Consider the following 27,922-nt stretch of genomic DNA (forward strand, 5'->3'; position numbering starts at 1 on the left):
ATCAAAACAATGAAAGTGTTAAATGAAAAGACTTTTTGCAGTGACACTGGCACCGTGTCAATGTGGGATCTGGCACAGTTTTAGTCCAGATATGGAAATACATCACATCAATTTGCAGCCCGGTGTGTGTTGTCAATAAGGCAAGATAAATGTAAAAATATCTGTCTGCAGAATGTTTCAGCGACTATAAAAAGATCTCTGCAAGAGTCTGTATCCCTGCCCCTGAGATTTTTGATGGGATTTTGGTCCAGTTATCTACTAGAGCTCAGTTCAGTATCAATTGGCACAGAAATTTGGAACAGCCATCCTGGAATGCCATGTTTACGAGGGTTTTCTGTCTCTGCCTTTTAAATGCATACAGTACATATTTATATACATATGCCACAGAGACATTTACAATGAAATAACATTTATTTGGGTGGGGGAGGGTGTCCACTGAAATTTGTATTACATGAATTGAAATTGAATTGATATAGAGGAAATTTTGTTCGCCAAAAAAGATTTATACAATTTGGCTGCAAATAATTGACATTTGGGAAATACATTAATTCGTTTTCTTGGAGGTGAGAACATCAATACCACTCAATTGTCTGTACAGTTTACATGTGAAACTACAGGTAGCAGCTTTGGTTTGGCACACAGGACTCCAAAATGGACAAAAAGTGGACTTAATTATCTACCTTAGGACAGAGAGAGGCTAGCTGTTTCTCCCTGTCTTGCTGTCTTGCTGGCTGTAGCTTCACATTTTCACTGTACAAACACCAGAGTCTTGTCCAAAAAGAAAATAAGCATATTTGCCAAAACAGTAAAAAAAAAAAAAATGAAAATCCACAGCAATTTGAAAATACTTAGCTTTAGGTGATTATTAAACTTATAAAGAACAGAGCTGTGGCATAGATGAAACCACACATGCTAGCTCTTAAGAGTGTTGTGGGTCTTTCATCATTTTGACCACCCCTGTAATAGGCTTATTTATAACAATTTATTGATATGAACTGGAAAATCATGCATCACATCTAGTCAAAGTAGCAAGATGCTTAACAGTTATCTTAGATCTTTATTCCTGAAGAGATTGGGTATCATACAATGTCTTTGATGCATTTAGAGAGAAAACCAGATTTCATGGCATGAATTCAGTAAACAGAATGAATATGGGGCTGTGGTAGACCCTGTGGCTATATAAAGATTATATTCATTATAATATTATTGCTTTCATCACAGAGGAGGGAAAATATGGGCCCTTATGACAAAGGTTATGATTTCCTTATAGGCCCACCTCTAAATCTAACCAGTAACACCTAAGTTGAAATTCTGGCGTGTCTTGTGTGACCACACAGGCCTACTGTATGTTAAGCTGATTTCGTTATACAGTATCATGAAACAAAGTGATTGCACAGTACTGAACTACTGCCCTAAGCAGTTAATTTATGACACAATGCCCATAAATGCTTCCTAATATCACAGGGTATTACAGAATGATTGCTTTGTGCTTATCAAGTACAAGTATTGACTCTTTCAACTTAAGTGTTACTTTAATAAGCATGTGAAAATTGCGTAGCATTGTGCCCAGTTCAGACAAGTCATATGATGCTGATAACGCATTTTAAAATGTAAAACGCATCACCTAGCAACAGACTTTGTATTTGATAACTAATAAAGTCATAAAATCGCACATGGTAAAATAGTCTATATATGAAATACCAAAAATACAGCTGTGAACAAACATGAAAATGGAAAAAAGGTAATATAGTTAAGGCTAAACATCTTTGTCTATTACCTTTGTATAGCTAAGTCAAGAAGAGGAGCATGCAGTCAACATAACATTGCCACAGTTTTACATTAAACAACAAAAGCAATCAACTCAAAACAAATGTATGTGCCTTTCGCCACCACAAATTAGAACCGTGTAATGTAGGTTTTCCACATCGTAAACCATATGGCTTTGTGCAATTTTTCCACTGTCAGTAAATTCACCAATGAAATAGTTTTTTTTTTTTTTTTTTTGCAAAATAATATATCAATAAATGTCATGCCAGAAATTATTGAGATTCTGTTCTACATGCGCTGTTTCTTACATGCCAGATTGTGCTAATTGTACATCATCCTAAAAAAAAGTTAGAGGTCTTTCATCATAGCATGTACACTTACATCCAGGGACAAATGTGCTCAATTCCATCACCCTACTTTATATAAGGTATTTGTGCACATATTCTACATTTCTTTTAATAGAAGAATACTGTCCATTAATAAATTAGTATTAGTACAAGGACTTCAGGTAAGGAAATAAAGGTGGATGGCATAAGTTAAAATATGTCACCTGCTTTATGTAAAGCGATCTGAATTCATCTTTCTGAGTTTAGGGGGCAGGTGTCCGTCCATCCTGCCCCCTCCTCCTCCAGCCAGTCGCTGCAGCTTGGGAGGCAAGTCCGCCACTGACTTACTGATGGGCTCTGTGCTGATCTTGGAGGCCTTGCCAACCTGCTTATCATCAGAGACACCAGGAACAGAGCTGATTCGCTGCAGCTTCATGGGCAGATCTCCAAAGCTGTAAGTCATCTCTGAGGTGGTGGAGCTCATTCTCAGCAGCTTCTTCGGTAGGCCGTCCCTCCCAGTGATCTTCTGGAGCTTGGTGGGCAGCTTAGTGGTGCTGTCATTGTCCTCCAGGGTCTCCAGGCAGTCCAGGGAGCTGTTCTTCTCCCCACTGTTGCACAGCGACGGAGCCATCAGCGGTGACGACAGGAGCAAAGCCTCCTCTTGCTCCTTCACGCTGTAAGGAGGAGTTGGCACCTCGAATGTGGCATGGAACTGAGAGTAGTCCACCTTAAAGAAACCTTCTTCCAAGGAAATAACTGGAAAGAAGCGGTGTCCCCACAGAACCTCGTCCTCAGTGTAAGACGTCCTTGCTTGGCAGGTCATCCCTACAAGAGAGGGGAAAAAAAACGAACTAACTTAGAGGTTTCACAAATGACAAATTATATGTCAGTCTCTTGTCACAGCCCAACACAGTACAATTCCAATTTAATTATAAACTGGCCACTGTTCCGTGAGAATCAGCAATACGATGTTCACTAGGATTATTGCTATTTTCAGATCACAAAGCAAACAATACTGCAAACAAAACTGCCTCACCGAGTAAGTACTCTATTACAGAGCCAGCTGTCTAAATAAAAAGTTTAATTGATTTTCCAAATGGAATGTTTATGAGCAATTTCCAACCTAACTTGAAAAATAATTAAGCATACAGCTGAGTTATTTAATGAGTGTGTGATAAAAGGTCAAATTTATTCTAAAATTACGTTGTTTTTTAGAATACATTTATTACAGCCTGTGCCAGCTGGCCAGTGTGCTCATGTATTCACAGAGAACATTTGATATCAATATCTATGGTGTTTTATGCGCCTGCTATGTTTGAGGCTGCACATAAAAACATATAAAAACAGGTGAGCTGATCCACACACAATACAAATAGCAAAACACAGACTTCTATCCAGTAGAGAGAGGGAAAAAAATCCATGGTACAGTCCATGGACAGGAGAGAAAAGATTTCTTTTCTGAGTAACACAATAACTTGAATAAGATTTTAAAAACAGAAAAAGTTACATAACATGTCACTTTCACAAAAATTTTCAACCTGGGAAAAGCCACAAACGTTTAATTCAATGCATCAAATTATGTCATTTGGAGTATACTAATTAAAACAAAATTGTTTGTATTGCTGCTGTAAAATTTCGGTATGTTCTCTATTTGTGTGTGTATTTGTAACAGTGCTCTTCAGATTATGATATACTTATGAATAATTTTTCCCTCACAGGGGGCCCTGAGTTAAATCCCTGGTTAACAAGTCCTCTCACATCATTAAATGAATCCAATTAGCAAAATCATGAAGTTTGAATTAATGATTTATTTTTTTATGCAAAGTTTTAAGCGCTTATTAGCGATCATTACTCATCAATATTATTCTGCAGCTGCTATCAAAGCTGCCTGTGCATTATACCATACTATATTGTTTACTGCAAAGCCCTATCTATCCTGGCATAGTTAACATTTCTGCTGGAAACACAACTTTAATTTCTAACTGAAAATGAGTATAGAAAATCCATAATTAGGTCTACATCTAAGACAAAGCACCAAATTGTTTATATCAGTTTAAAAAGCTCCTTTTAGCACAGAGGAATGGCTGAGGGCACTCGTGTTAGGGCTTGTTGAAATCCATTAGGAAATCAGCAAATGCAGTAGGTTATTATCACATATTTTAATTACCAGCTTAACACTGTTCAAGCAGCGAGAGCTGGGTCCAAACTAAGACAAAGCGTTCATTCTTAGTGAGACACCGCTGCTGATTGTGAGGGTGTCATCATAGAAACTGGAGGCATCTGTGATTCCGCCTTATTCCCAAGGTCATAAAATAATTCACAGATAACAGCTCTGTACACAATTGCAGCTGTGTGAGAACCTGAACATCAAGCACATTCGGGGTATTCAAAGTATTACTTCTGCGCTATTGCTTCCGAGATCAGGGGCCTTTAGGCATACGGAAGTGTGAAGCAGTGAATAAAGTGTGCGGAGCTAATGAGAACTTCAGGGCCAAAGCAATCGAGAGTTAAATGTGAATGAAATCTTATTGTGTTGTGAGCCTGTTAAACAGCCACCAGCCAAAACATAGGAACCATTTGATCATTAACAGGATTGCATATACTGATCCTGAGAAAACTGTCATGTAACATGCTCTGTGTTTAGTTTTTTTAGCAGCTTTTTAATCACTATACAAACATCAGCTGTACCTGCTTTCTTAAAGCATACAGTTAATGCTGTACTGCTAACTGGACATCCATAACATACATTATGTGCAAGGCTACAATGTCAGTCACTACCTAACATGTAGGTGACAAGTAAAAAAGTTTGGAAATGTGCCAGGACAAAGTTGCTACAGTAACATAAAAGACCCAAATAGCTTCATCTATTAATAATGCCCTATTGTTCATGCAGATGGTGTAGGAGTTACTGTAAGACCTCTGTCTCTGGAAACCCATGAGACTTCCAGGCCTGTGGCTACATCCCTGTTCAGTTTCCCCTCTTATGTGCCACTTAACCCAGAAACAAATGTGGATGTTCTAATAAACTTTACAACTTAATCATAGTCATTAGTATACTCAAAGATGCATGATCCCCATCTTATAAATATAGACACTATTGCTCCATACTGTATACGTAAAATACGCTCCTAACGCTCCTAAAGACTAGCTGTTCTGCAACACCCACACTCATGAACTGTGTGCATCACATGTCAGTGGGGCCACAACACAATCTGTGATGGAAATTTACACATTATATAGAGAAATGTGTTAGTCAAAGACCTCAATATCACGTAACAGAGAACAGTTAAAAATAGCAAAAATGGCACTAAATAAATAATAAATCCGAGTTTTATATTGGCTTCAGTTGCTATTTACTATTCCTAAAAATAGAAATGAAGTCAAATGAGAATACCCATTTCAGACTGTATTTCGAATTACTGGAAAAGCCTTATGTAACTCTGAAATACACGACTGCCCAGGACTCAGTGTTTCTATGGAAACAAAACTGTAGGAATGTGTTCTTGCAACAGCCATAAACCTTTTCACTGCTGAGTTTGGGCAAAAGTAACAGTGACAACATAAAACAAAAGTCTCTCTCGTCTTGGTAGTATCCAAGTATCCAAACCATCAAGTGCAGTCTCAAATCATCTATACATCTCCACAGTCTGACCAAAATAGTTGTGAAACGGGACCTTTCACAACAACAACACAAAACCTCATCCTAAAGTGCCTTTCTTTGGTTTATATTAAGATACGGTAAGTTAAGGTAAAATTTCTTTATTGATCACACAATGGGGAAATTCAGGTGCCACATCAGTAGAGAGAAAATTACATCCAAAATAAATTCAAAAACATCTGAACAAAATAAATCTAGAGCATAACACAAAAATACAGAATACAGGAATAATAGTAGTAATACAGAAAACGAAAAAATAACTAGGGAGGAGAGTAGATAACAGCAGATAACAATGTTTCTTACTCCATAACAGTAACAGTGACACTAAATTCACAGGTGCCTTAAGCTCTGCAATCAGGCAAATCAGTCTGCAATTTTTTTAATCCTATAAATCTATCTGTAAAGGTCAGAACTTAAATTACAAAGAGCATCTTTGACAAAACCCAACAATTTTCTCTATCAGTCTTAGAGTACATTACTGTCCTGTCCTGTTTAGGCCGATGTCTGCTGATATAGAACATCCACAACAGCTACTGGAAATGGACGTGAGATGTGGTGACTGTGTTGGCCATTGCATTATAGATAGAAAACCAGCGAACTGTGTCCTCCCCAAATAGTTCTTAATTATTATTTATTAATTAGTACACTAATTAAAGACTGTTCACAGGATATGGTATGGCATGGCACTGCAAAATGGAGTGTTAGACTGCCTTCTTTAAGATCTATTTCAGCCTGTATGAATCTCCCACTTTACCACTACCAATGCAGCCCCAGATCATCACTGCCTCCATCATGATTGACAGATGGCATCAGGAACTCAGGTGTGACCTCAGAGTCTGCATTTCTTGATTTTTTTACACCTCAAGCTTACTTTGTTCATCTTAATCTTTTCTTTTTATTAGCCAGTCCGAGATATGCTTACTATTTAATGAAGCTGCCAGTTGAGGACCTGAAAGGCATTAGTTCCTCAAACTAATACTCTAATGTATTTGTCCTCTTGCTCAGTTGTGCACCAAGCCCTCCCACTCCTCTTTTTGTTCTTGGTGATTTCTCTGATAAAATACCAAGAACAGATGAATATATTTAAGGAAAGAAGTTCCTCTAGATACTGAACTGGTCTAAAGAAGGCCAGCTTCCTGTTTTATCAATCAGCACAATAGTTTTCAGAGGACGAGAGAGAGAAGACTTCCACCATCATTGTTGGATATTTAAGGTGCACCTGTGAGAGCTGAGTAATCAGCTATGACGCGCTTCCAATGTGCTACAATACATTGGTTTTGTTGCAATACAAACCACCCTAATGTATTCCAAAGTTAATTTGTCCACAATACAGCCCCATAGTGTGTCAAAAGTGTAAAACCAGGTAATAGGTGCACGTGTCTATTGGATATCTAACATTTTATGTCTTTATCTGAGAGAGAAACATGCAGCGACATGTAACAAAGGTTGATTAATTGTACTAGAACATTGGGGTTAAAATGTTTGAATCTACACTTATGGTGATGAGAGTGGATACACTTTCAACACATGACCAACCCATTGCAAAAATGTTTAACTCTGTGGATCCATTATGGTTATGTGTTCCCTCTGTGACTCAGTATAACCCAATACCAATATGATTCAAATTCTCAATGAAGTGGCTCTTCTCAATCAAGAGGAGTGCAATGAAAGTTCAGGCTCTGTTAAAGAATGTCTGTAGGGAGAAATGGTGGTGTTCTCGCTCTGTTGCCAACATGACATGTGCACTGTTGTGTGTTATATATCAGCTGAGGGGTAAATTAGATTTCTCATCAGCTTTACAAAGATGCTTGGTGCTGATAATGACTCTGCACATTATGTAACTATATAACTATCATGTTTCCTGTTTTATCATGTCTTATCAATATGAAGGTAGCCGAAGACTCCCATCAAATGATTAACTACAATCAATGTGCATTAATATCTTACATTCAAAAAAATACTTAGCTGCTTTAAATAATTAAAATAAATGAGAATATCGCATAAAAAAAGGTCATTCTTTGTGACAAACCCACAGAAAGTGATTATTGCTCTGCAGTTCCCTTTAGCTCTACAGAGAGTTTTTGTATCTTTCGGTTCATTGTTTCTGTTTCTGCAACTTTACTGTTTTAATTAACTCCCCCCCACTTTCAGATGCAGCAGCAGCTGTTTTCAACAAAAAAGTACAGACAAGCCCACACTATGCAATCTGCTCAGAACTGAACACCAAAAAACAAAGTTAAAATCGAACTGGAGAAAAGGGTGGACCATTTAACAGCTAAAAAACTAGATAGTTCTCCTCTTTAGAGTTGGCGGATATGTTTAGAACTAACCAGACCTAAATGAAGTGAACAGCAAGGAGCCCAGAAGCATAGCTCTACCACCAGGCAATATTTTCAGCATGAGGCAGCATCAACAGTATTACAATAATCCTCTGCTGAATCCACAAATTCTAAATGTATCTCATAAAACGTAGGGAGGAAAAACATCAGAAATTAAAGCAAAACATTTGCATCATTGATATGTGCACATGTTGAAATTAAGACTACACAGCACTGAGATGTAGGGACAGGTGTCTCTACCTGCACTGTACAATAATGTTTGACAGACTTCTAACTGATTCCATTATGGACTGCAAAAAAGAAAAAAAGCAGGAAGCTGTGCCGAGAATAAACTTTTAGATTTAGGTGCCCAAAAGCCATCTCAGCTTGAGACTCTAAATAAATGTGTTTGTCTGAGACTCTAAATAAATACTTTTCCTTGATAACACAGAGCTGGGTGCTTCTTTGCTCCACAAAGTGAAACAGCCGCAGAGTCAGCGGAGTGACAGCAAAGATAAAACAAGTTCTTTGGTGGCTGGAATAGAAAAGCACTGTAAAGTCGGAGGCAGGCTGCCACTGTTTCTTGATAGTAGCTGAAAAAAATTTAAGAGGTATTCACAGACTTGGTGGTCTAAAAGAAGCTTATCTGAGTTGTAGAAGGGGGATGATCATATACATTTGGTGCCTGTCTCAGTCAAACTCTCATCTGCACTTGACACACTGAGGGCAGAGTGAAGTCAAGGGGCAGACCTGAGAGCAGAGACCTATTTATTGCATCTCTGCGAAATCATCTAAGCAGAGTCTCAATCTAGATATTTGAATAAAATAAATCTGTGCTTTTATATGATTCAACAACCCACAGGCAACAAGCAAATGACACTCAACACTGACGGCTATGTGAAAATGAAGGTTTATTCAAATGACTTTTTCAGATGAACTCTCACAATGTGAGTCACTAAAAAAAAAAGGAAGGTGGGCGTCAAAGGGTTCTTCGCAGCCTCCTATTTAGTGACAAAATGACAAATAACGTCCCTATCACCCCCCCTCTTCTATGTGTCTCTATCTGTCTGGCTCTCCCTTACACTCACTCACTCAAATGGTCACACACAGTCACACACACACACACATGCATACACACATGAACTCACTCACCACTGCAGTGCTGTCAGCAAAGTCCCCTGACAGTCTATCACGGCTGTGGAAACAGCTCAAGTGTTATGAGTAAAACGCTAGCATAAACAAGCATGGAAATTTGGACTTTGCACACACACAGGGCACCACACAACACCTTCTAAGATTCGCCCTTTTATCTAAGCACCCCTGAAATGCCTTTGCTGCATCACTGGATTGTAAGGAATAATAGTTAATGTGAGACAATTATCTTGTTTCTCATTTTGGTAAACAGAGAGCATAATTCCTCTTTTTTTTTTACAACAGGTGCAACATATTAATCTTCGGAGCTGAATGAGGTAATGAAAAGTTAAGAATAGGAGAATTCGAGGATCCTGAGCTGTGTGTCTGTTCTCATAACAGGATAATAGACACCTGAATAATTTGGGTGTTTGTTTTTTTTTTATTTAATTTTTGCAGCTGACTTGTAAATGTTCAAAAAAATGTTACAAAGCATAGAACTAATTGCACAGTACCTATAACAGCATGTTTTAAAAAATCTAATTTTTATACAGATACGTCTATTGTGGTCACAAAATCCTGTCTGATTATCTGTTTCTATGGTGACCACCATCAAGTGATAAAGTGTAAAAAAAATCCAGAAGCATTCAATGACCCGTTTTTCACAGTTTGACTTTTCAAAGGTGCAAAGATTTCCCCTCCTTCAGCTGAATTCTGTTTTGTTGTGTAGTGAAGGTTTCTTCCAGTTGTTTGCAGCTCTGAGGTTTTATTCCACCAATACAGCACCGCCTGAGCTAGGAGAACAAGAAGGGAGGTGATGGAGGGAAAGGCAGGGGAAGTGCACTGCTGTGGGGGAGGGGAGAGCCTGGATACCGAGGCACGTGCTTGAGTGTGGAGGCTGTTGGAAAGAGAAGGAAGGGAAGGGAAAAGGAGCAGGGGCTGCCAACCATCTCCACACAAGGTGGGGTGTCAGGCAGGCTAGAGGAACATATGGCTGTAGGCCATTAGCACAGCTAGGAGCACACACATTACCAAGTGAGGGCAGTGCTGAATACTGCTGTAAAGGGAACTAGTTCAGCAAAGCGGCAATCGATGGATTTCCTTTAGGTCAAACATCCACAGTCATACAAGAAAAATCACACTGGGCATGTGCTCACACTGGCTGGTGATATGAACGATTTTCTCTTCATTGTATGTTGAGTGCCAAAATGATCCGAAAACCATTTTCTGAATGAGTGAAAGCTATAATCTCATATTGATCTCAGCTATTAAATCTGCTTAAATCATGAAGAGGAGTCACAGCTGAAAGGGAGGAGACAAAAGAGCCCCTTTAAGCCTTAAGAGATCTCATTCTTGAATTGTACTAAACAGGAGTAAGTCACTGTTAGGATTATTTGAAGAGTCTCTATTGTGTTTTTTTCATGTTTGTCACCAGAGAGCAGATCATTCCCGTAAAACTCAAGCATGTCAGAGTATCTAAAATAGAAAGAGACACCCCAGAGGAGGAGCTTACTAGAAGACAAGCCTGAGGAACAACATGTTCATGTTGTGGCACTAAAGGCTCCAGAATTGATTCACCTGCATTTCAGGGACAGTTGCAGCTCCACCAATCAATGCTGCCAGTTACCAGCACTGCAAGAGCATCACTACCTTTCTCGAACGAGTGGAGAATATTATCTCAGTTATGAGCATGTAACACTTGTTACTGAGTGTCCATCCTCCACCCACAGAGGGGTTAATAGTGAGGTCTCCAGTTGTGCTGTTAATCACCAAGAAAAGCATCCTCCTCACAGCAGCATGGCCTGCACGTCTTCTGAGACAAAAACAACAGAGATCTAGTCAATTATTTCTAACTCACTGTAGCATGACGAGAAGACTGAGGGATTGTTGGTAAGTGCATTTCTGCTTGCTTTTGTCACAGAGCAAGTTCATTCGAGGTTTACCACCGCACCTCCAACCTACCCAATGATTTATTGCCTTCCAATGGGGACTTGACAAATCCCTAAAGACACAATTACTGCGCCCCCCCTTGGGAAGTCACCATAGTTCATCTACAAAGGATAATGAATCTCAGGATGTCATAGTTGGTTCGCTGCAATGCCAATTATGTGGAGTTCATCCCCAGTGTAATTAATGTACAGTATGTACAGTAAACATAGGAGGCATGGTAAAGTCTCACTGATACATTCAATAGTTTAGTTTATCTAACATTAGTAATACTTTCACTGGTATTTGATACAACAAGCAAGCTGAATAGGCTGCCTTTGTGCAGAGCAGAGGGAGTTATGGTACTGTACAGTGGTTGCCAATTTAGACTACATTGGGTAGAGAGAATATACTAAACACCTTTAATGCAGTGTAATCAAATTCAACAGCCTTGCACTTGATCAATTCATTTTAAACTGTGTGAGGTGTCTCTTTGGTGATTTTGACGCTGTAATGTTTCTTATTGTTTTTATTAAATTGTGTTGTTTTGATTATAATATAACCCCCATGTACAGTACAGGCAGTAAATAATCTGCTACACTACTGTTCATTATAATCTAGACTTAAAAGCATTTTACATGCACAAAGCACAAAGTTGAAAAAAAAAAAAAAACACAGTACTGTTGATAAAGTCAAACAAACCAAAATCATGAAGTACATTTTAAGAGAGCTGTGAGGGATCCAACATGTGGCTTATCGCCTCAGCTCCTCAAGTGGAGCCCAGCAGAGACAGACACTTCTCTCCAGAGTTTCACCCTGAGCACAGCAGATTTAATTAGAAACTCCCGCTATCACCTGATCTGAAGCATTAACTTCCTCACTGAACCCGTTTTAACCCTTTGACCCACGGGGCTGCAGCAGGGAGCACAACACTGAAGAGAGGACACGTTCTCAGCGTAATGACTCTGAATGAATTATGGTCAGTTTCTCCACAGGGCGGCACGCTCTGTCACAGCTGGCTCATATCTGGGGTTCACATGTGCGAGTGTTTACCTAAGCACTAACGCTCCTGACGTCAGGCAACCCCAGACCTCCAGGGCTGCGGCCTCTTACTCATATGATTGAAACTATTAGACCTCGGGCGCAACAGAAAGCTCTCCATTTTCATTTCAATTACTGCTGCTCGTGATAAAACACAGATCGGGCCATGACATTGGCTGTTCTGCTAATCAGAGGCAAAAGATGTTTTCAATTAATTATGTTGGCTGGCTTTACTACTAGACAGTCTGCATCAAAGCTATTACTATTCCTAATTTCATTTTCTAAACATCCATTTTATTGTATTTGTTGCATAACAACAATAACTCAATTGAAGCTTTGATGACTGTATTATATAACAAAATAATTTTTCCAGTACAAGCCAAGCAATTAGATCTTATTATTTAGTTAAACTCAGTAGCACGAGTGTTTTTAATTTCCTTTTATTGAGATTAAATATGTTTAATCATAAATATGTGTCTACATTTAAATACAACTTTATGCTTATTTGCCTAAAACTTTCCAAACACAGACTTAATTTTAAACACGCTAAGCTGTTCGATGCAGCCACTCGCTGCAGTTATGCATACAGAAGCGCATGAATAAACATTACAAGTCGATCCAGTCTATATGCAACCAGCCTCTGCCACCCACACTTAATTTAAAATGAGAAGATCGCAAGGATATTCTATTTTTTATATTCTTTAACAGTGAATCATAGGAAAGGCTTGTGTCAGTAAAAGAGGAGGCTGACGGAGATCAATCGCGATCAATACACAACTTTATCGAAGAGACATTTTTTGATCCTTCTGGCATAATTTGCCTCGTATCCAACTCAAGAGATGAACTGTGACTCAGGCACTGGTGCACCACAAACACTGAGCGGAAAATCATTTTGAAACGCTAAAATTATTGGTTAGTTCAGTAAGAAGAGCGCGTTTGCTGCGTCAAGAGCCTAAATGAATACATACATTTACACAACTGAGTTTATCATGGAGTCAATATTATGCCTATAAATCTTAAATCTTTGTAAAAAAAAAAAAAAAAAAAAAAAGAAATTCTAAATATAATTTATTTGCAGTATTTTATCTACTTCACTGCAAGTGTGATGATTACACACGTCTGCATGAAAGTCGGATCAGTCTGAAAAGGAAAAAAGGTTTATGCTGATGATACAGTTTCTGCTCGTGAATCACTGCTTTTCAAAGGAGATGAAAGAATTTTAAAATGCTTTGCAAAGCTTGTGGAGATCTTAACTCTGTGTTTTGCCTCCATGTATATGTGACAAAACTATGTTGACTGTTGTATCGACAGACTTCTTTCTGGGACAGTGGGTTACCAATCAAATACATCAACAGCTTGTTTATCCTTGTTAGTTGCTATGCATTTATTCTAAAAACTGCATTGTCTTAAATCATATAAACGCACGTCTTTAGCATGCAGGAGCTGCAGCAATCAAACCAGAGTGCTGTGCTTTAATTGCATCCTGTGCAAAGCCAAATAAATTTAGTTATAATACACTGATTAGTTTCATGGTTGCAGGACACAAACGTCTGTTACTGGCCGCTACAGTTAATTTTGGTTTCTCAAGAATCGGCTCAAATAATGAACAGATTGCCTCTGGCTTGATATTTAAGCCTTTGTAATGTGGAACAGCATTACTGGTGTTAATGGAGCGCTTATCCAAACTTCTGGTATATTTTAAGACTGCACGTAGGTCTGAATGAGCTGTTGAGTCAAAGTCAGGTCATTATCATCTCTGTAGTGGAACAGAAATGACCCTGCAGTGCTATTAATATGTCATCAGATCACAATTTGTTTTCACACATGCATAATAAACACTAAGCACTTGATAATTCAGAATGGTCACTTGCTGTTAATGTTAGCTGCACGATCGTTTAAAGGCCCCGCACACATACTGTACGAGTTTTTGACCACTCTGGTTAATTCAACAATTACTCACGGTGGGGGAGAGCTGTATGAATGGTAACAGGGTAAGCTGCCCCTCCACAAACATATGACACAAAACTGACAGGAAAGTGAGGAAGGTGTAAGTCAGTCATAGTTTGTACATGTCCACACAGTCCTGAGACACCATCTAATCAGTAAACAAACTGAAAACACTAAGGTGATTGAACTACGGGCAACATTATTAGCTCATGTATTTAGTTTTGCCAATTATGATAAATTCCTATTTAGAAAAGAAAAAATTGGAAAGTGACTAAGCATAATTACTCAAGCATTACACGTACAGCACAGTTTCATTTTGTGGTACTTCTACTTTTACTTCATGGCATTTATTTCACATTTTAGTTTTAGTACTTGTTCCACACCCAGTCTCTAAGTAACAGATACCTTTATTATTACTACACATTTTTTGATGTTATTCATGTAATTAACAACAGTGAGTTCAGTTGTTTGAAATTCTTTGTTCTCTTTCTTAGTAGCTTAGTTGGCTAAGCATAATTTCTACCTGGCAACATTATTACAGTTGATGGAAATGTTATTAATGGACCACTTAGGCAACTCTATCTAATAGAAACAGCAAGGAAGGACACATATTGTATGTTTTGTTGTAACATAGAGGAAATGTCAATTAAATTATTTGTCAAGTGGCAAAAAGTTCATACTAAATGTTTAATTTTCACTGACATTAATTAGTTTTTTCACCAAAATATTTGGTCTTGTGATTCAATATTCACTCTTCAGCATCATTTTACAATATGTTAGTAGTAGTTTATAGGCATTGATAGCAATAAGTTGATGATTTGATCTGATTTAAAAAAGACGTCTGCAGTGAGTTGACGTGCAGTGTTTCTGAAGTCTTGGCCTTTTTACACCCACCATCTACAGTAGTTCTATTTAGTAAACAAATCATGTTTTCACTTTCCCTAACTTTCTCAGTGCTGTTTCATTTTCAGGGGTGGGCCTGGTTAAAAGCAAGAAATTATTATTCAACAATAACAATAACAATATGATACAATTTGCTTTAATATTGTGACTCAAGAGTGATTGTATAAGAGTGTATCAACACTATGGACAGAACTGCAACACAACCAATCTATGAAATCATATGCTCCTTAAAAGAGCCATGTCTGTTCTGTCCCTTTATATTTCCAGTCTCTGAAGTATTTTAATAAATATTAAATCAGATGATACATGATGCAACGGCAATGTTTTGGTATAATTAACTAGTAAAAGAGCATTTTTAAATTTTAAAGATTAGTCAAGAATTTAATTGGCATAAATAAGTGTTAGTTGCATCCCTGCTATATAATATACATGTAGATTCTAGAAAATCTGGTTGTTTCCAGATGTATGTGATAATTCAGAACACCAATATTGGCATAATAGAACAGTAAGTATAATCAGTTTGTCCAGCTGACTCTGAGTATGACAACTGAGCAGATGTTGCTGCACTGCAGAGTCTGTGAGAATAAATAAGCTTATTGTCAACTCGGAAATCTAACAGATACACATTTTTAGCATAACTCTATAATGAAGCCATTTAAATATATTCCATTCATTTTATTATTTATTGCAATAAACACTATAAACAAGCCATATCAGCTGGGCTGCAGTCTTTCATTTGTCATTCACTCTAGTGGTATTAAATTTGTCTTTCAGTATCCAAACACCTGTCATGCCTACGAAGCACAAATAATGCAGAAGTAGCTTAGCTTGGTGATCCACATCACCAATGTGACAGCAGGGTGAAGCGCTAACACATAGATCCTGCCATGAATATTTGCTCCACAGCCACTAAAGCTACTTGTTGGTAAGTGATGGGGCCGGTGTTGATCGTTATTGTGTCAGCACATTATCCCAGTTAGTGCTGTTAACATGCTACGACAGACTACTCCTGCGCTCTACCATACAGCTAATTGCATTTTCAGCATGTACAGTACATCAATTGCAACATGACGTAAAGCTGATCTGCATAGAGCATGTTACATGTTAGGAAGCCAACTCGACACTACAATGCGGCAACTGGCAATGCTCCAAATGAAAATATGCCTTCATGGCTCATTTGGAAGGTGCATCATACTGAGGTGGAGAACAAAAAACACACTTGAGGCACCCATTGAAAAGGAATAGCTCGTGTCTATAGAGGTTGTCAAAGGTTACAGCAAACTAGTACAATTCTGTGTTCCTACGTCTTCGAGTCGAGTTTTAGCCCAAAACATTTTTTGTGTAGAGGAACAAAAGTTTATTATGTCAGAAAGGGTACAAAATTGCATTTGTGATTATCTAGTAGGAAGACCAAAAAGTCAGCGACGGTGAAACTTTAATCAGCAGTGAAGAATATTTTAATCTGTGTTCCAGACACTGCTTTTTCTGCACAATACCAAAAAAAGCGAGAAAACATAGAGCTTGGGAGTTGGACAGCTTCTTCACTAGTAAACACCAGGCCTCATAAATATTTCATCTTATTCTTTCTCTGCTGTATCACCTGTTCTGGCAAGCACTCGATGGTACAGTAACGCCTCCGTGTGCTTTTCATATTTCAGAGGAGATCCTCTTTAGGACCAGATGAGGTTGTCAACAAAGCAATTTCATTTCATGTTCGGCTTTGCGTGTTTGCCTGGTTTATTACTGAAATGTGTTATGATTCCTATACCATAGGAATAAAAAACCTAAGTTTAGGTGCAGTGCTGCAATCCTGAATACTCAAGGAGAGGTTGCCATGGAAACAGAGTTACATTGGCCAGAAATGAAAGCATCTGAGGATTTAGACTTTCACTGTACATCAATTTTTAACCATAGATTGTTTCTACATGAACCTTTCCACCAACTTCACATAACCACAACTAGTCGTCAGTGCAATTCGCTGTTATCGCAAGTGACCATAACAACGCTGAAAACGAAGACACGCCACTTTAATTAAAACCGAGAAAGTGATTATTATAAAAGAGGGCGATATGATGACAGACGCTGCTGCGACAGTCGCTGTAACACTATAAATATCTGCAAATATATCAGTAATAATTAAATCATGTCACTCCACTGATTAAATTCCTACTTTTAAAAACAAGGCAGTCTGTACATGCCATCAGGCAGATTCAGGTTAATTAGTGGCACATTATAATTATTCTCATAAAGAAAAACAAATGTAGGTAATTTTGAAACTACGTGTTTGCCGGTTATGAAGCAATTAATAATTAACAGCAACAACATAAAGGAAGAAACTCTCGCCGAGCAAAATCAGGGGGTCAGAATCAAGATGTGGAAACAACTTAAATACTAAACAGTGTGATGTGTTCATATTTTTATATTAACCCTAATCATTCCTATCAAAAGGAGACAACCTACAGTGGAGTCTGCATGCCATACAAAAAGAAATCCTCAATCAGATACAGCTCAGCACCAAAGACGCTTTAATAAATGTGCAAAAATGAAGTCAATTCTGCCTAGTAGGAACTGAACATCTTTGCAAATTTGCAGTGTCAGCCTAGAAGACTCCCTGTCACATCTCCATATGCTGCTCCCTCTGAACCAGCCTTTTACAACTGCTCCTGAACACTGAAGGAGCTCTCCCCACACTACTCTATAAGCTGTGTCAAATAAACGGTTGAATTTAAAATGACCACAGTGGAGAATTTTACTTCGGGCATTACTCATCTTGTGGAAATGGAATTCCCTAATTCCAAAGGGACCTTAGAAAGCAAATCATTATTCCCTCTGAGAATAGCAGCCTTGAGGTAAGTGCTGCTCATGCACAAAGAGGAAAGAATGGAATTTGTTTCAGATGAGAAAAAGAGAAAAAGTAAATGTGCATAGCCCAACGCTGACCTGTCTCAGGTGTTCACGGCTCACATGGAGCTTGAGACCTGGCTTTCCATCCTCAAATCCAGAAAATGCTCAGATTACAATGTGTTGTACTCAATACCTTCAACACAAAATCGATGATCTACGATGTACAACCACTGCTATTACAGTATTATCAGCTACTCAGCATGTGAACAAAATAAATCAAATGTAATTAAGACGTCACGGGTAAGTCACTTTGGTTGTTGGCTATTAAAACCTCTCAAATAGTTAGATATTACTCATGAGTTTTGTTGCAGAAATGCGCAAGACAACATGAACTACTGTACATGTCGCCTGCAGCCACAAGCTACAGTAACAGGCAACAGGGCAGGCCTATCAGAAGAAGCATGTTTGTTGTTACTCACCTGTAGTCTCTACTATTCCTTCTAGTATCACCACAATTTCAAACTGCTCTGTTTGCATGGACCTCTGGGAAAGGTCATAGAAGGGGCTTTTGGTGTCAATCACATGGCAGATCGTGAGTGGTGAGACGAGAAAGAGCTGGTCCGCCCCGGTACTGAAACCCACGTCCAACTCCAACTGATCCAAAGGAAGAAACTCGCCTTCAGGCGTCTGGCGAGACTATGGAAGCGTACAGAAAGAGACAGAGACAAAGATGTTTGGTGGGGGAAAGGAAGGAAGGGGTAAGGCAGATGTATCTGCAGCTTATCAAAGGCATTTGTGTTGGCTTTTCACATTTATATCCAATCAGCGCAACCAGTCATCAGTCTATCATAAAAATGACTATAATTTTCTTACATAATGTCTGGAGTGGTACCTATGCTGGCAGAATATCCATCTCAGCATGTGATTTGAAGTGCCAGTGACTCTAAAAATATTTCCTTTTTGAAATAATGGAGTCATACAGTGGAAATGTCTTCATATTATTGGGTTTATTAGCCTAAATCCCAACCTGAAGCCTTTCAGGACACTAGAAGTGGAACTTTAACACTTATTTGTCTTTAAGAAAAATGAAAAGGTTTCAATTATTTCTAAGATGGATATGGTTTCAGCATGTCTTTAATAGAATGTAACGAGTTTATACTTACCTTAAACTTCACCAGAGCCTACAGTTAATCTCCTACACTACCTCTCAATCCCTAAATATTACCAAGAAGGTTATTGTTACAGTTAAAGATTGTTATAGGACTATAGACCTTTCTGAATCCATGGGGTGGACAGCTGGTAAATCCATAGATGTTCTCCTAATAAAGGACAACAGCACATGTACACAAAGTTGTAACACAATGTTACTTTGTCAGTCCACACTTCAAAACTGTACCAATATGAACAGCGTGACTATGGACATGTTGATGTGGCCTCTTGTCAAACTTGGTGGATGTTTTTTGTTTTTTTGTTTTGTTTTTCTCTGCAAAATTCTTTATGTAGGAAAAGATGCATCAGTGCTGAAGACTGGATCAGCTAATGGTCTTGTGGTCGCTCCACTATTGGGATATGATATGAATCATGAATATTTGTAGACCAGAATGTAGTGTTGTCTACCTCGTGCCTTTGTGTACACTTAGGTGTGGGCTTAAATGTCAGTGTGTGGGCCTTTTCCTGTCAGAAGTGAGCAGTGATACACAAAGGGGGGGAAAGAATAAACAGTGAAAATGCAGCCCGACTAAAAAAAAAAAAAGTAGCATCACTTACTTTCAGCAATTTGCAGCGGATCTGTGCAGACACCATATGGCTGTTACGCAGGTTGCCCACCCTGAACATGAGAGTTAGTTTCCCATCTCGCATAGAAATCGCCGCATGTTCACTGAACATTAAAGTCTCAGCCCTTTTCTTGGGCTGAGACATCTTGATAAACATGCACCCGATCAAGAAGGCATCGACAATTGATCCAAGGATCGACTGGAAAAGAAAGAGAATGATCCCCTCTGGGCATTTGTCTGTGATGTATCTATAGCCATATCCTATAGTAGCCTCGGTCTCTATGAAGAAGAGAAAGGCTGAGGGAAAGTTGTAGACATTGGCCACACATGGAGTGTACTTGTCATTGTGGGCTTTGTTGAGGTCTCCTCTAATGTACGCGATGAACCACCACATAGAGGCCATGAAGAGCCAAGCGACTGTGTAGGTGAGGATGAAAATAAATAGATTCCAACGCCATTTCAAATCTACCAGTGTCGTGAATAAGTCTGAGAGGTATCTGCTGGTTTCCCCACCCAGGTTCCCATGCTGGACGTTACATCGCCCGTTCTTGTCCACGAACCGCTGCCTCTTCTTCTTTTTCTCTGGGGGAGGCTGATTGAATCCAGACCCGCTAGATGAGGTGGTCACTACCTGATAATCGTCCCCAAATTTCTTTCGAAGTGCAGACATACTATGATGGCAGCAGCGGAAGAAACAACAAAGGATTCGATTAAATAAAAAAAAAAAAAAACAAAGTCTGGGTTGTAGTTGCTGCAGTCGTTAATGCCCGTGCGCAATGTCTCCTCTTTGGAAATAAGGCGATAAAAAAGTGCGCTGTCTTCGCCCCACTTAGTGTTGCATCGTCCTCTTTCGCCACACACTACTGTTGCTACACTCTACAGCCATGAAATATCAATAATAATGCACAATTAGTTTGCAAACCCCGGAGCCATATGAAAAGAAGAAGAAATCGGCGACGCTCGGGATAAGATATCCAAACGCGCCAGTCGCAGTCCAGGTTTCACAGGTTTATCAGTTGCTGCGTCGTGGATTACTCATCGCCCGCGACGGCTGGGGCTCTGTCGACCTGTTCAAAAGCTGTACTCACAGAGTATAAGTTTGCATGCCGAAGTTCAAAACCCCTCAGTGCTCCGTCAAACGCCAATTTCGTCTGCGTAAGTATTCGCTGGAAACCGTTTCCAGCACGAAACGTGTCTGTGCGCACTCGCTGCCGCGTTGGAGATTATTCGCCTTCCAGTCTTTCTTTTGTGCTGTGCATACATAGGAGATGAACCGCATCCAAGCATATGACTGTAAAAAAAAAAAAACTGACGAGCTGGAGGAAGAAAATCACTGTCCCACTGTCGTCATTTTTTGGCTGCGCGCATCGACACCGATCGCCAGGCTCTTTTCGGGGACGTTCCCCCCCCCCCCACCCTCCCTCTCTTAGAAATATGTCAACTGGCTTCTCATGGTTCAGCCGTGGAGATCCGTCAGATGCTCTTTTGGCCGCTTAGATCCTTCTTTCCATTTGATTTCTCTGCGCGGCTCTTGCGCACTTCCACGTTTCCAGTGATGCACTCGCTGTTGCCTAGTGGTACTACAAAGAGAGACAATTTGGAGGAGGAGGAAAGAGGGTTCGCCTGATTTGACCGTTTTCTTTCTTTCTTTCTTTCTTTTTTTTTTAAATGATCAAATATATGAAACTGCAGCCAATATGCTTTTACATAATAACACAGAGGGCCACGTTTTGTTGCTTACAGTCAATGAATAGGGCCCTACAGTAGTTACTACCAGAACTGTTAGCATGGTATGATAAAATAGGAAGAAAGGAAGAGCATCAGTATCACATTTATCAACTTTTAACAAAAACTGAGAAATTGTAACCTTATAAAAGTCAAATTCATGGCAGAGCTGCTCTGTCTGATGGCATTTGATTGAACAGGTGCCTAATAAAGTGCCCAGAGGGTTTATTTTTATCATGCACCCGGTTTTTCTCTACAAAAACAGCTGTAATTTAAGTAACTGCCCTCACATTGGGAGTGGACATTTACGAATGCACTTTGCACAGTGCTTGTTCTTCAGGGTCACTTATGCTAACAGCTACTGATGACACCGCGACATCCCACGGGTGACCGAACTCGTTCTATTCTGCAAATGCTACACACAGGAGATGGTAATGGAGAAACAAGTTCTGCAGAAAAGCTGCTGACAGTCACGGCAAAACGTATATTAGATCTCAGGGGAACAAAAAAAGCTGCAACCAAGCTACACTAGTCCAGATTCACTTATCATATTACCAACATCATGGCCACGGAGGAATACACCCACACCATAGTTACCCGGGCTTACATGGTGTCTCTCAAGCACACATGAGGTGGTATGAACAAACCACCATCTCTCTTACATGGTTTATCTTTCTCTCAAGTCCTCTCCCTCTCTCTCTGTCTCCTTCTCCACTCAGTACTGTGAGGTTAGTCAGCATTACATCAGTGTTTTCTGGAAATATTTCTCCCTGCTACAGGCACAATTATCATTTGATCAAGAAAACACAGATGACTACAGCTCTGCAAATTACAAAAGAAGACAGTTTTAGCTCAACAGCTACGAAGCCATTAGAGGATCAATACAGTTTGGATCATTTTCACCCTAGAAAGAATAAATATCAGTAGATAAATAACAAAACCTCCTAACACCTGTAGTTTCCACTACATGGGTTACTGGTGTACTGTTTAACATCACACACAATCTAAAATAAATATGAAGCATAGATCTTTTTCACCCTTTGTTCTCATGCCAAGCTGCATGTTTAATGGCTTTTTATATATATATATATTTTAAACTGTTTTTGGCTGATTTGTCTGAGCTCACTGGGATCAATATGCTGTCAAGTCAGGCTGGTTCCAGGCGAAATCTACTTCTCTTGTGATCCTGCAGCTCCCTGCGGTTTACCACACAGTATTCCATGTCCAGTCTGAGCCCAGCATAGCCCGCTGTACAAACGGCAGCTTCTAAAAACAGCACCGAGGGCTGACATAACCATTTCCAAATGAACAATTGCATGGCAGCCCAGTGCAACATTGATGTGCCTCCCGATGTTGTCTACGAGGCTTTGTGATTCAGACCTCTTGAGAGGAAAGACGGGCAAATATTTCCCCATCATTCACCACGCTGTCATAATTGCCAGGTGAATATTAGCTACAGCTTCTGCAAGACTCTATACTTTTTTAATGAGTGCAGCCAGACACAGGTCATCCACCGTGCATTCTGGCCCTCATTAGGAGGAAAAGGCTATTCACATATTTGCAAAGCAAAAATAAGGCTATTAGTTTTGACTAGCCAACAGCCAGTCAGCCAGCAACCATGAGCTAGAAAGTTTAATTGCTGTATTTCACTGATATATTCATTGAAAAAAAAAAAAAAAGGACTTTTTTCCACAACTCTTGTCAAAGTGTAATTTCTGCATGTACATTTAAAAATGGCAATTAACTCCAGCCCTCTTCTCTTGGGTGGATGACTCACGGCTGAACAATCACTATTTAAAAAAAATATCTTAAAGTATTAACAGTCAAGAACTCAACTCATTGGTTTCATCAGGGTTGCAGAGGCACGGTTTGATCCCATCACTCACAGCAGGAAGTTGATTGAGAAAATAGTATCTTCAGGGTCATTTGGTGATGCGACTGTAAAGTGCATGTAAGAGACCTGGTTAAAGAAAATAACATATTGTCACAAGCAGGTTGGGGTTCTTTCGAAGCCAACAGCTTTAATTTGCTCAACACAGAAACTTTGTCAGTAACAGCTACATGCAAAGAAAGAGGTTAAGGTCCAGGCTTGTTCTTGTCACACACCAGGAGGCAGCTGATGTGTAACACTGTGAGCTAAATTGGAATATATGCAGATTAGCTCCCATGCATTTTAAAAACCCGTACTGATGAAAATGTTCTAAAATCACTCCCAGAAAAGAATAACTTCTTAAATTTCAAAACCATCCGACCATGTATTTGGTGGGTGCTTCTTTCAACAGCGCATGGCAAACTCCAGTTAGTCAATGATCAGAAATACTGTGATGATCTTCTGTAACCCATTTCATAAAAATAGCACAGAAAACCTGATGGGCGGGTGAGGATGGGATTGATTTATTAATCTAATCAGACCAATGTAGGACACAAGATGCATTTGTCCTCCTCTGTGAATCAGCTAGGATAGCACTTGAGGTCATTCTCTGAGAAGATCAGCCAATCACTTCAGACCATCTTCTCTAATTTTCCATCTTCTTTTATAATCTCTACAATCAGAGACAGAGCAGGGAAAGCTGTCTCTGCTTTGATGTTGGCTTTGATGGATTTGTTCTTCTATTTCCCCCCTACAAATTTGCGACCGCCTCACTAAATATTATCTGTAATCTTATTTTGCTGCTACAGTATTGATTTTTGAATTTTAAGCAAACCATCCGCTTCTTGTGAAAGACATGCTCTATGATCCCACCCCCCACCCCCCGCCCGCCGAAAATAGGTTTTAACATGATCTGAAGGATGCTCACTGAATGCTAAAGCACTAACAGGCTCTCCTTCATGTTTGGCATGTAATGTGAAGCCATGTGGTGACTGAGCAGAGCTGATTCCATGGGGGTCCAGCAACTAGGTCAAAGTAGGAAGCTTTCAAGGGACATGTGAAATTGTCAGCATCTTGTGGTAATCAAAGGACATTACAGCTGTTTATGAGTGACTGTAAAAGAAGCAGCGAGCGTTTAAACTGTCTGAGGTGGTACAATAACACTGAATACCAATAGAATTCAAATTAGAGCCTCTATGACGACAGACTCTCAGATTTGGAGTTATGTACGATCCTGCATAGGTTGCAGGAATTATTGTTCTACAGTCTGCTGGTATCCTTTTTTTCCCCCCAGCTGAAGCAAGACCTTATTATCTGTCACTGTGGTCAAAAATAGAATCCAAACAGGAGTGTTTTGTGGAACAGCTCCTGGAGATTGATGATTGATTACCACACAATTACTGCTGAAAGCAGCAGGGCCCCCTCTCCTAATCACTGCTTTCATCGCTAAAAGGAGATTATCACATGGAAGAAGCTTGTTAGAGCCACTTCCTCCCTGCAAATCAATAAAAAAATTACTCAAGAGATTGTGAGTATACATCAGAAATGTCTCTAGGATGGCACTGCACTTTTAAAGATAGATGCAGGACATTATTTTGTAGGCGTGCGTGCCTCCTGTGGCAGTGGATCTGACCCCTACTGAGATGCCAGTCTAAAACTGAGTCTAATTAAAGCCGCTTTTCGATGCAGGCGCTTTGGAACTTCAGGTCTCCTCAACAACTTAATGCAGGATTTCTCCTACAGTCTCCAGTGAGAATAAAAGACACATCCAAAGGGTTGATTATGCCCCTCTCTCTCTCCCCCCACCACTTCTGGTGCCAATTATTGGATTCACTTAGTTGATAGAACCCCATATATTGAGCAAGGAGACGCAGGCAGCCCAGCATACAATTAAGCACAGCGGTGACACTTGGAGAAAGAGGACAGAATTTGTACAGCATCATATTTAAAGTCAAGGCACGAAAGTTAGAGAGCTTTTTGTCATAATGGTGTAATGGAAACTGGTTAGAGAGGCAATCACATAACCAGTGTGCGAGGGGTGAATCCTGCTCCTGTGTCCTTGAAAGCTGCCCTGAATAAGAGCATGAGAGAAATAGGTGAAAATGTCAGCTTTTGTTCTGGATGTGCGACAACAGCATCATGGGGGTTTTCCCCAAATTCATACAGTACTACATGTGGTACGTAACAGAGATTCAACCCAATACGACCTGTTGAATCTGTCAACGTGTCATTTCCTTTAGTTGTTTTACCATTCATGTCTCTTTGCCAAAATTTTTTTTTCAAACTTCATAACTACTAAATGATTGGCAATTATAAATTAGTAATCGCAATCATTGTCTAGTACTTATTGCAACCAGACTGTGTTCTCTGCACTCAGCTGTCCAAGGTGTCAATGAACCCTTCTGCCCCAAATCTGCTTCCAAATGGCCACTTGGCACAAAAGACACAAGCATACTTCCAGCTTGTACTCATTTTTTGGAGTTTCTGTTATCAGAATCCAATAATATTTAACCCAAATTACCCTGTAATCAGTACATCCACCCAAATGAGGTACCAAATGAGGTTGATTATAAAAGGGCTTAATTTAATATATCCAACTCACAAGATATAGCCAGATTTTCTGAGATTAAATAAGTAGTACAAGTATAGTTACTTAGTAAGTATAGTTAAAAGTCTTACATCCTCTATGGTGAGAAGCTCTGGTCATGTTCTACCTTTGAGAGCTACAGCGTGCCGCAGATAGGTACAGATAAAGCCTCCATTAGAGCTATTATTTCAAAGCCTCTCACCCCTTAATGGACTCCCTTGGCCTGGCCACAGACCCACTATCTTATCCCCACAGGCCCAGTTAACCAGTCTGGGTTTGACTTGCTACAGGTGTGAGGCTGTCTGAAACCACAGTCAGGGCCCCTGCTGAGAGTGTGGTGAGGCACTGATGTGTTGTCAGCTCCGCAATAGCAGCTATTAATACCTATGTGGTGACTACCATGGAGAGGTTTATACATTTTTAATTCAAGGTTAGGTATTTTATGTATACAGGAGGAGAATGAGTTATTAAAAAGGGAATACTATGGAATGTGAACCGCCTCACTAGCATTTATTAATGTGTGTGAAGCAAATCACTCGAGAGTTGTTGGCCTTGTCTGGTGAGATTAAAAGACCCAGTAGCTTTGTTAAAGTCTATTACTAAAACAAAAAGTTGATTACAATAATAGTTTCAGGAAAAAAGGAGTATATTTGCTTTGATGTAAAGATTTAGACGACGAGCGCTCTGTTTCTAGTTTCTGTCCATTAAGTGCGAAGTTGCCTTTTCACACAGTGGACAAAAGAGGAAGGTGAAATCCATATTCACTTCTTATGTTGTACATAGTTGTACACGTGCTGTCCAATCAGTCTGCAATCTGTCACCTTTGAAAGCCTGGTAATGAGATGTACGGAGGTCTTGAAAGCTTCGAGAACCATGTTTATTTAACAACTGACATGTTGGTGTGATGTACTTGTGTTCACACTATCATCAGTTGCTTGACACCGAAATGAACACTACTTCTATGTTCGGTCGACATTTAGTTTTTATTTTTTTTCTAAAAAAAAAAACAAAAAAAAAACAAAAGGCAAAATGTACAAACAGGTAACATCACTTTGCAACCGGTAAATTGAAACATTACATTCCTATTTTAACACCATGCACTTTAATATAATGAAAAACAATAAAGGTGTGTGTGGAAAACGAAGGAGGTGATTGAATTTCAGTCTGCATGCCAAGCAGGCACTTGGCAAGGATTCAGTATTAAAGCAGCATTGATAGTATTTCACCATTAGTTTCCCCCTGATGTAAGCTCGCCTAAGGTCCTTTAGGTAGTGTGAGAATTGGTTTCATGGGACCGTTGATGATTTCCAAAACACACCGCAATTTCAAAACCCAAGGTAAGCACTGGTTTTTATTACCTCGAATCCAAATAAAACACTGCAATACCTCATGATCTTTTTATCATTCAAAGCTTTTTCCTCTGAGGAGTGTTCAAGTTTTACAGCTTATCTTAGAAAAATAATTGGTTCTGTATGTACAACAACAACAACAATGGCGAATCTAAGACATTAACAGCTTTATGTGAAATAACATTTGTTGCCTGACCCCACACAACATAATGTAAAGAACCTCTCACATTTGCTCAGGTAATCAGTGAGTATTAATATACTGAATAGAGACCTGCTTACACATAAATATTAATGGATAATGAAATGTTTGGGTTAACATTATTCTGATGGTGATAAATTAACAAGATATGTCTATTATTAACTTCAGTATGTTGTCGTATAGTTCTTTTTTAAATTAAAACTAATGACCAACTCAAATATCTATAAACCATTATACTATATACAAAACAATTTCTAAAGGCACAGGTAACTATTCAGGTCATTGTGATACTGAAAAGAATTGTGCAACGTCTTCAGTGTTGTGTGTTTTTAGTAGCGCCACTCTCAGATAGCCGTCATAGCACAGTGCAGTAAGATGGCTCCAATAAACAAGTCAATGTCATTCAGAGAAAACGTTTACATTCATTCATAATTAGCCACCTCTACTCAGACTCGAGTTTTGATAACTTGCTACTTTCTTCCTGTGACCTTTATTCATTTCTTCAAGCAGACAGCTTGAATCTGTGCAGGATGAGTACATATTGTACGTCCTAATA

The 27,922-nt window shown here is 39.3% G+C and overlaps 1 protein-coding gene across 1 annotated transcript; it reads right to left on the minus strand.

Moving 5' to 3' along the window:
* Positions 1-464: 464 nt before the first annotated feature.
* Positions 465-20,898, minus strand: kcnj3a (potassium inwardly rectifying channel subfamily J member 3a). Its single transcript, XM_026375751.1, has 3 exons — positions 19,629-20,898; positions 18,341-18,557; positions 465-2,918 (listed from the first exon to the last, which is right to left on the minus strand). Exons 1-3 carry the CDS (start codon positions 20,304-20,306, stop codon positions 2,323-2,325), a joined length of 1,491 nt encoding a protein of 496 aa, XP_026231536.1. The 5' UTR covers positions 20,307-20,898; the 3' UTR covers positions 465-2,322.
* Positions 20,899-27,922: the final 7,024 nt, after the last annotated feature.

The sequence above is a fragment of the Anabas testudineus genome, chromosome 21, assembly GCF_900324465.2.
Source record: "Anabas testudineus chromosome 21, fAnaTes1.2, whole genome shotgun sequence".
Classification (NCBI taxonomy): Eukaryota; Metazoa; Chordata; class Actinopteri; order Anabantiformes; family Anabantidae; genus Anabas; species Anabas testudineus.

Bases quoted from the DNA above. Each gene is read 5' to 3' on its own strand.
- kcnj3a (XM_026375751.1), bottom strand. From the start codon at position 20,306: ATGTCTGCACTTCGAAAGAAATTTGGGGACGATTATCAGGTAGTGACC. The intron at 18,558-19,628 runs GTAAGTGATGCT...ACGCTTCCATAG, and splicing joins TCCGCTGCAAATTGCTGAAA to TCTCGCCAGACGCCTGAAGG. The intron at 2,919-18,340 runs GTGAGTAACAAC...CCTCTCTTGTAG, and splicing joins AGGAATAGTAGAGACTACAG to GGATGACCTGCCAAGCAAGG.